This window comes from Tetrao urogallus, assembly GCF_951394365.1.
Source record: "Tetrao urogallus genome assembly, chromosome: 5".
In the NCBI taxonomy this organism is placed as follows: Eukaryota; Metazoa; Chordata; class Aves; order Galliformes; family Phasianidae; genus Tetrao; species Tetrao urogallus.
The window spans coordinates 22,612,456-22,622,860 of record NC_136818.1 but is presented as its reverse complement, the minus strand read 5'-3'; the positions used below and the strand labels follow the sequence as shown (position 1 = coordinate 22,622,860).

Genomic DNA, 10,405 nt, shown 5'->3' with positions numbered 1-10,405 from the left:
TCTGGGGCACAATATTTTCTTTAAAACCTCAAACTCTGCTTTAAAATGTTCCTCAGAGCAACAATATCTCATTATACAGTATGACTTCTCACCTTGAGAAAAAAAAGATAATGAATAACACTTTCGAATTTAGATGGAAGTAGCTGAGCTACTGCTTCATCTCATATTTTTGGGGAATTTCCATGCAGCACCAACTGTAGGTTTCAAAGGCTGTTTTTGTTTGTATTTCAGTGACCAGTAAGCGTAACATGAAGACATACAAAAAAAGAGGGCACTAGGTAAAGACTGAAATAAGACAATGGGGATGGTTGATAATCCTACACCAGAATTTAATGTGTAATGCTTTTAAATATAGAATATTGTGTTGTTCTAAAATCCCCCTTTTGTGCAGAGGGTGAGATCACAGTAAATACTAGTGATATGAATAGGCAAATGTAGAGGAAGTTATACAGAAAACAAGCAGAACGTAGTTCGGAGAATTCCACAAAAGTAGGAAATGAGCAACAGTCACTGGCAGACCTGCAGGGCTGCTGGAGCACAAACAGCCCAGCTGCAGTACCACGCTAAGGGAAGTTAAGAAGCTTCGATATCCTGTAGGAAATCTACTGGGTAAGACTCTCACACAATATCAAACTGGATTTGGACATTAATAAGTCTAAGATCAGGATCATTTGACAAGTTCAGAATGCTGCACTGGGAGATATGGCCTTGTTCTGTGTTTTATCATGTTTGAGTTGGAAGGAAAACTAAGTTGCCAGAATAGTATATGCCAATCAAACCCAAACCTGAAAGAAACTGTGAGCTGAAATAAATAACATGCAAGATAACTGATTTGCTTTCAGGCAGATCTATGTAAATTCACCCTCCATCCCTTGCAAGCTTTGCACAGCATTTGATCTCTCTGGAAAGAAAACGGAGAGGGATATAATCCAGGTCAGAAAATGTTGATGGAATTTTTGTTTTGCTTTCTTCTTGTTGCATTTCTTGCATGTTTGGTTGTTTTTTTGTGTGTGTATGTAAATATATGCTTAACAACCTTGTCCTTATTACAAATCATACCTGCTCTCATATCATCTCTATAAGAAATGTAAGACCAATTTTAAATCAGTATTGATTAGCTGGTAACTGCATGGCAAATTACTGCCTCGTACTTCAGTTACTGAACATTGTCCAGTTTACACTGAGCTCTGATTCTTGATCCAGATGTATTTGTCCTTTCAGAAAAGAAATAACCACCTTATTTTCCTTTTGGTGAAGGTCACTTTTTAAAGTTCTCTTCACAGATGGGAAAGAAAAGAAATATCAGCTCTATTTCTTTCCACCTTTAGAAATATCTGTTGAACTACGTATATTTTTGCATGTTAAAAAATACATTTTGGAGCAATGGTTCAGCCACAACTTAAAAAAAAAAAAAAAGCTTTAAAATAAAAGATGATAAAGATTAGATGTCTAAAATAAGAATGCTGTTAGAGTAGGCAGCACTGCTGCATGGAGGACTGAATTACAAGTAGAATTTAAGATAGCCAGAAATCAGTATAGGAAGATTAAAACTCACATAGTTTTCATGTTTAGGAGAATGAGTCCAAATGCTTGCTGGCTTTGCATGACATTCAGAACAGAAGAAAATGGGATCATTTCTAAGTAAGTAACGACACAATTCTTACATTTTGCAGAACAGAAATATAAAACCCACAGAATTCACTATGAGTTTTCCTTACAAGCCTAAAATCATGCAGATGAGTGCAGCATCCTCACAACTGCTCCAGCTGACCACCTGCAATGCAGCTAATTGCTTTGCAGTATATTAAGTGTACATTAGTACTTCTCTGTTGGAAATGGGGTGCATCCTAGTGGGAACTTGTAAGTATTTAGGCACAGGCCTGACCTAATCCTTGATTTAATCTCAGTTTTATGACCCAAAAGAATCTGTAAACCCTATTTTGTGCAGTTCTTTTGAAGAATTCAGACTATTGGCAGAGATTGAATATATGTGTGTCCTTCCACACATGAAGCTGTGCTGTGGAGTGGAAAAGAGAAGCAGCAGTGCCTCCTGCAAGTCATCAGCTGTGTCCAAACTCAGTGGAGGCCAGGCATAGCCAGAAGTATGACATGCTGGCCAAAACATCAGGGTGCCTAAAAAGCTTCTATTCAACACACCTGTTATCAGCTTGTACACTGTACTTATTTACTGATTGGAGAAAAATACATCCTCCATAGCAGTACTGAGGTATTTCTGTTGACCATCATTTGTGTGAAGCTAAGTGACAGCTCAGCAGAAATCCAGAGAGCATTTCCAGAAGTGTCTCCTGGACAAGGACTTTTCTTCTACACAAGAATGTCTCAGCCTGTGGGCTACTGATGCAGTGCAGCCAGGGAAATCCCAGGCACTGGGGGAGAATAATAAACAAACTACAGCTTCCACAAGGCTTGGCAATAGCATTTTACGTATTAAGTATTGGAATCCCAGCTATAAAGCCTCAGATAACTATGGAGAATACTCATGTTTCTCAGCATAATAGATGTTCTCCAGCAATTTGAATCATCTTGCCAATCAAAGCTGCGAAAACATTGCAATCAGCACAGCAGCTATGAGACTGGCATTAGTAACATATGTTCACATTTCCCTTAGTGACATTCATGATTCTGAAAGGAAAGACAAAAAAAAAAAAAAAGTAAAAAGGTTTTCCTCCATGGCAGCTGCCCCATCAGGTCACCTTCTTTCTGCTTCAAAGATTAATGCTAAAGGCAAATAATCAGACATGGAAATAAGGTGGCCCTGCTGATGATGCTTGGTGAGACAGACAAGACTTTCATATTCAAATGCTATTGCTGACAGGAGTGAAAAATTATCTGCATCAGTAACACTGACGATAACTCAGAAGTGGCTCCCAAGGAAAGGGAACATTCAGATGAATAAAGATTATCACCTCCCACAATAACAAGCTTCATGAGTTTCCACAGATGAGAGCCACTAACACATGGGAGGGGGAAAAAAAAGAACTTTTGATGAGAATCAAACATATTGGTAAGAACTACTAACACTGTAATTCGATAGCAGTAAGATTTATATTGATATGTTTCTGATCACACAAACCTGACACAATAATTAGTATGCCTCAGTACACTTGGTCAGAGAATTCTACCAAATTAAAGATGAAAGGGTAATCACCAGTTTTGAAAGCTACAAAACCTCTGGTGTCTGTAGTGCAGCAGAAGCGTATGAAGCCGCATGCAGCATCCATACTTAAGCTGATTTTGCTTTTTATTATGGAGATGTGAATATCTCTTCTGAGGTGCTAAGTACCTTTTACATGCTGCAGTTCTAGAATGACTAAAATTATACTTCATGTGAAAATGGAGCACTCGGAGAAGCTCTCCCCAATTCAGGCTGACTCATAGTGGAAAGCACTCATTGGAATACATCTCTGCGTTTTCTTCTACTAATATAAGTGGGAGCATTTTTTCCAAGTTACTAGCATTGAGCTCCTAGAATTGCAAGGCTTAAAAATCAGTTGGTCTAAGTGGAGCAACATGCACATGTCTGGCCATCAAAGTTTTACCTTACTGTGTTTAGTCTCTCACCTCACTGCTTCCATACTTTTTCCCCAGAGTCAGGCAGGAAACTCCTACAATCTTATGAAATTGCCATTTGAGTATAACAAACAAACAAATCTGGTTTCATCTTCAAGAACTGTTTCTAGATTAGTAATAGCACGTCCTACTGTACTGTAAACAACTGGAGAGAGATGGAGAGGATGTACCTTACAGCTGAGGTTGTGTTCAGCTTTCAGTATTTATGTTAAGTTTGGAGCTTATTTTCAGCTCTCAACTGGTAAGTCAACTTAACTGCAACTTGGTCATGAAGGGTCTTTACAAATTACAGTAAGAATCTGGGATCCTAAAAGTCTTTGTTACTAAATACAAGTGTCAACGTTGCATAATCAATCACACAATTCCCATACCAAACTGGTTACAATCTAGAAAGTCACTATTTACCATGTGCTTAACCTGAGCTCTAAATCAGTGAGTACTATTTCTAGAGGAATTAGATAGGAACACCTCGAGATGGAACTATAAGCTGTATTAAAGAGAATACATGCTTAGTAAGCACAAGACATAAGATACACAGAAAAGCTCTTTCAAATGCAAGATTCATACATCTTATTTAAATTAGGGAACAGATTTTCAATAACTAACTATATATGATTTGTATGTTTGAGCCATGGCTAATTCTATAATCATCTCCTTCTCTTTTTTATCCTGAAGAGTGTCTTTGGATGAAGTGCTACAGTGGTCCCAGTCTTTTGAAAAACTGATAATGAGTAAACGTAAGTAAATGTATGCTTGTATCCCAGTTGGATAGCTGAAAAAGCTTCTAACAGAGGACAATCAGCAAGACAAGCAGTATGCTGTGTGCTTTATCTTATGTGCAGTTACTGAAAAACAGCTTAGGGGGTTGTGCTTACCATGCATCACGCAGAAGAAACCGAAAGCAAAAGTGATTTGGCAAACACCGTGTATAGCCAAGACATCATAGCTAACAGTACTTCTGCACAGTGAAATGCCATGGAAGGCAACTCAGACCCTTATACAGGAAGAACTGTAGCCACAGCAGAAAATCTGAATATTTCCCTTCACTATTCCCCTTGTCTCATTCCTGGCTCAGAGTAGTCCCAAATTCCTCTACATGGCTTGCAGTCTGACTGGCACATCCCTGCTGAACTTCAACATTCTCAAGACTGTCACCAGAGTTATGCCACAGCACAGACTTCTCAAAACTATTTCTGAGGGTAGCCATTATTTTGAAACTAAGTGAAGTATGGAGAGCAAGAAGAGGAACAGAATGAGAATTTGTAACTATGAAGAAAAAGGCAGAGTTTACAATTAAAGCATTTAACAGCAACCAACATGGCTTGCTACACTTCATAAGCAAAGCACAGGGAGAAAGAGCACTTTTTTTTTTAATAAAAAAGCCACAGTTGAGTGCAAGTCCATGGTTACTGCTACATCACAACCCACCATCTTTAGCTAAGTGAAACTCAGAATTCTGCACCAACAGGAAAACTTGTTTCAAGTTAAACATTTGTGGCTTCCAGCAATACTCAGACAATGCCTAGCATAAACTTCAGTGCCCCTGAATAACAAAATGCCAAAGTTTAAAGGAAGTTCTGCACACGCAGCAAAATGCAATGTCAAAGTATAGAGTTCTAGGGTGAATTAGTGCATTTGATTTTCCACTTTGATATAATCTTTCTATAAGAATATTTAGAGACGTAGAGCATAGTTATACACACTACCTTATAAATATCTCTATCTTCAAAGCCTTCTCAAGGTTATAAACCTGGTATGCTGTATATGAAGTTTGGCTTTCAAAACATTTACAGATGGACCTATGATCTACAAGACCTACTTGAAGACAGAGCACAGTGATGAAAACATAGAATTCTGGCTTGCTTGTGAAGCTTATAAGAAGATCACATCCCAAAGAAAAAGGATTTATGTGGCCAGGAAACTTTTTACAAATTACATTCAACCCCAGGCTCCAAAAGAGGTGATATACCCTAACATGAGCTTTTTGTTTCCTCTATAGAATTGTCTGAACTGTAACGTAGTTTACAAAATGCAACAGATATTTAGATCTTCTCATAAAGTGATTGGAGACTCCTGTTCATCCTCCCAAAGCTCTTCTGTACCCATAATATCAATACTTTCCTTCACTGCTTTGTCTATAAGAAAATGCTTCATATATATCCACACACCACGTATGCATGTTAACACACAGCTAGATTAAGACCCAAATTCGTGGATCTTTATGTTCTTTTAAGATCAAGGGCCACTGATCTCACTTCAATAGTTCTTGAACAGTGCCATTCTGTCATGCAGATACTAATCTGGTCTTTGCAAGAGTAAACGAACAAATGAAGAACTCCACTCAGTCCTATCCTTTCAGAAAAGGAGTTGATAGAAAGACTCTGAAACAACTTAATCACTGCACCGTAAGGTTCAGGAAAAATACTGAAGATCTCAGCATTAAAAAAAAAAAAAAAAAAAAAAAAGATACTCAGGTGGCCATGCAAAAAAATTAACTCCTGCTCAACAGTTTCTACTCTCAGACTTAAGCCTGTCTTGCTTGCTCAACAGTTTCTACTCTCAGACTTAAGCCTGTCTTGCTTATTACCCTCCTTGGAAAAAAGTTTATACTGGCTTTTACTGCCTCTAACCCAGCAGAATGACATAGCTGAAGTATCCACATTCATTATCTTCTGGTTTACATATAATCATAAACAAATTACAGAATCTCAAAACAGCCTCTCTGTTGACATCAAAGGCCAGGCCAAGCCAAACCAAACCCAGCTCTGGTTGGTCTCCAGCTGTTGGCTGAGATCATTTGCTCCTTTAAATGACTAAGCCACTCCTACTAACATAGAAGTAGAGGAAGTTTGAAGGCTATTGGTTTTAAAACACAATTGAAAGTGTAATTCACTTTTGTCTTTTCCTAAACTTTTTATTTACTTACTGGGGTAGTGTGGTGTGTGTGCATATATTTGTAGCGTGTCCTACTATAGAAACTCAGTAAGACACTCATGTTTTTGAGAAAGAAATGTCAGTATTGCCAATCACAAATCCATTAATCTAGGCTAAGGCCATAACTCAAGATAGTTAAGAATAAGTTGTTTAAAAATGAGATGTGTTGTGTATGTTTTTTTTCCCCCTACAATATAACGTATTTGAATCTTGCTACTGGCTGCCTAGGTATCTAGGTTTTCAAGACATATTGACTGCCTTTTCTCTATATTCACTGTTAACACAAGAGCTAGATACCATTCTTTAAAACGTAGATGCTAAGTGAGAATTGTGACACAGCTCATATTCAATTCAATTCAATACATCCTGGCCCATAAGCAACATCAGCACAAACTTCACATCTTTAGAGCTCTCCTCTCAGCAAAAAGAGACCAAATGAAGCCAACTAAACAATGCAATTCATCATAAGCTAATAATAATAATAATAATAAAACTTCCTATGTAATTTAGTATTTTTTCCATCCTTAAGATAGCTGGGGGGGGGAAAGCTTTTCCTGAAGCTTTTCTACATCTCACATCTCAAATCCTCAGGACTGCTTCTTTTAAGTTATACATATATATTCTTTCATTAAAAGCATGAGACAGACTGGAACTCAAACAGCTCTAAGTCTACCAGGCTTTTGTTCCCCAAAGGAGCAAGTTCCCCATCCAGCTGTAAAGACTAGATATTTCTGACACCGTAATGAGAAAGATACTGCTACAATAGATAAATAATGAAGTGCTGATTTTAAAATACAGGATACATAAAACTAGAGAAATAAAAGTCATTCAGTACAGGTCATCTAACTTCAACCTTCCTTCGCAAATATTTAATGATACTTCAGTAATGCTGATTTGTGTTTTCAGATTAACATTGACAGCCCAGTGAAGAAATCAATTGTCAGGAACCTACAGGAACCAACAGAGTCCTGTTTTGATGAAGCACAACGAGTAGTTTACATGCATATGGAAAGAGATTCCTACCCTCGATTTCTTGAGTCCAAGTTCTATCAACAGCTCAAACACAGACTCCGAACCGATAGCAATATTCCATCAGTATATTAAAGAGAAGGGCTGAAAACCTCCTTCTCTAGCCAGCGTTTCTAAGACTTAAAGTAAACAAAAAAATCACAGTACATTAGTATTAATAATCATCTGTTACATTGTTCTTCTGATCTCAGAATTGATGAAGAACTACCTTCCCTCTTTTCCGATGGATGGGTTCCAATTTTGTCTTTTTTTACCCTCCCTTCTCCTCTCACCAAAACTCTGAAGTGAAAAATAAAGTTTATAGATTTTTTCAGTCCAAAAAAAAACAAGAGTGAAATTTCAGTCTTTTATTGATGTGCAACAACTCTGACAACATTTCCAGGAGTTTTTCCTTTTGAAAGGCCTGAAATAGCAGTTTTGCTGCTGGAAAACAAATGATTATTTGGCTGCATATAACTTAGAAGAGGAAAAAAAATATCTGCATTGCTGCATTCACCAAGTTTTTGTTGTTGTTTTACTTCTATCTTCTTCCAAAGTAGAAGAAATAAACTAAAGATATCGTGAAGTACAGCTGCTCATTTAACTTTAAGTTACAAGGCAGAGTAATCATACAATTTTATATTGAATTATGGTGTATAACATATGTCTTAAAGGTACTTAGTCTACAGAAATATATACTGTACAGCTTGTGCCAGTGAATTTATCTCCTGTGATAAAATTCATTAGCATGTGATCCTTTCTTCTGCATACAAACACACAGATACTTCCCTTCCTTTTCAGGTTCCTTAATAACTAGATAGGAGGAGAGCTTATCTTTGAATATCATCCTATACCATGAGCAAGCATCTCTCTTTCTCTGGTTTACCACAGTAAGCTTTTACTCTCACTCTTTCCTTTTTCCTCCTCTTCAACCAGAATGGATAAGCCCTTTCCTTACAAGACAAGCACGAAAACATGGATCAGTGCAGACATACAAGGAAAAGAAATCCCTTTTGTAGCACCTACCTTGTAGCAAGTAGAAACTACATCTGCTTTATGCTTCCTAATCTAGTGCAATAAGATTGAAAATATTCAGGTAGTCCCTCCCCAAAATAAGTACATGATCATTTAGGTCTACCACACCAATACCTCACCTCAACATAGCTTACACTTGGGAAGAGGGACAGCAGTTTACTGATGACTTCTGAACATTTATCAAGAGCTATTACACGCGTTACGTGGTATTGGGCTGGTGCTAAGTTGCGTACACCTTCTGCTATGAACAGCTAAACAAAAGTGATCATAACACCAGATGTAAGGATCCACCAACTCTTCTTACAAATCTTTTTTATGAACTTCTCAAGCTACAGTTTGCGTACTTGCATAGAGCAGAATAAAGCAATTCTAAGCATGCTCTACTGTAGCACAGAAGGCATTAAAGTAACCTCAATACTGTAAGGAAAGATTGTACTCGTCCTATATAAAAACATTATTCTAGATAGGTGTGATCATGCAGCTCATGAAATCACAATCAACAAGGGCACCACGTTAACTTTTGACACATGTTGGACTTGGGCTCAGAGTTTGCAGATGCCATGGACTCACAGCAAAGAAATGCTGCAGGAACTTTTTAGAAGCAGTTCCTGCAGGAAGGCAGGTATGTGACAAAAGCCTAAGAAGCTGAAACAAGCACACACAGGCTGGTCAGGCAGCATGCTGGTGCACCTTAGCACCAAAGAGATCATCCAGAAGTAAAAACACCCTGAGAAATCAGAAGACCCACAAACACAGCACCAAAGAGATCATCCAGAAGTAAAAACACCCTGAGAAATCAGAAGACCCACAAACACAGGAAATCACTTTACGCCATAAAACATCTTCTGTTTGTTTTGCTAATAAATCACGTGTTTAACAACACATACCCCTGGCTGGCTCATTGATTTTATATTGACTGAGGAACTCCTTCTGGAAATGAAAATGTTCCCCTCCCCCCCCAGCTAGAAGAAGTGATCACTCTTTTCCCAAAACAGATTAATTGTTAACAGGCAAAGATCTCTTGCTCAGTTTTTGTTTTGTGTTACAGCTGCTCAGCAATAACAGTTTATTTCCATCAAGTCACATGATTCACAACAACAGTAACTAAAGACAGCAGCAATAATTCACTGCTTTTAACAGCCTCATTAATAGCACTTGAACAAGCTCAGATGTGCTTCCCCCTAGCAGACAACACTAAAATGTGTTTGCTCACATTAATCACTGCAATATGCTGTTTGTTAAGATTGAAAAAGCTTGAAATAAATGAGTAGGCAGAATTCTCTCATTCTTACTTTGTAAAAGCACAAAATGAGGTTTAAAAAAAAAAAAAAAGTGACAGATTTTCTTCAAAGTTAAGCAAGATAACAAGCAGAAGAGTAAAAAGCTTTTGAACAGTTACCTATAATCAACTATTGAGACTGTTGACCTACTAGGGGCTACTAGGGGATTTTTAGGAGCTTATGTTCCCAGAGGAAAACAAAGTGACTAGCATTTTCAAGTACTGTCAAGTTTACCATGCCAAGCACCCTTGCAATCATAGGACCCTTCAGGAATTACGTTTGGTCTAATATGCACTAGACACAGGAGAAAGGGTGCAAACAAAGAAAAATAACATTTTCCTGCATACTGTAATTAGAGAACAGGATTACATGGGTAAGGCATTTCTTATGCAAAGGCTGCATCGTAACACAGGCATGCCCAAAGTCTGCAATGAAGCTTCACAGTGGTGGTTATTTCTCTCCCTATAGAACTGTACATTTAATAAGTTGTCATGCAGCACTGTGTAACTGTACAGCTTTAAAAGATAGTCCTCTGTGTGTATGCATATAGAGATTAT

General features: G+C 37.8%; 1 protein-coding gene across 1 annotated transcript; it reads left to right on the top strand.

Annotated features, from left to right (window-relative positions):
- Positions 1-1,129: 1,129 nt before the first annotated feature.
- On the top strand, positions 1,130-7,629 carry RGS13 (regulator of G protein signaling 13; the record flags this gene model as incomplete). The annotated part of the gene is given in 6 exon segments (XM_079535844.1): positions 1,130-1,195; positions 1,198-1,205; positions 1,573-1,641; positions 4,267-4,328; positions 5,385-5,551; positions 7,432-7,629. Coding segments are annotated over 6 exon segments (570 nt in total).
- Between the last annotated feature and the right edge of the window lie 2,776 nt (positions 7,630-10,405).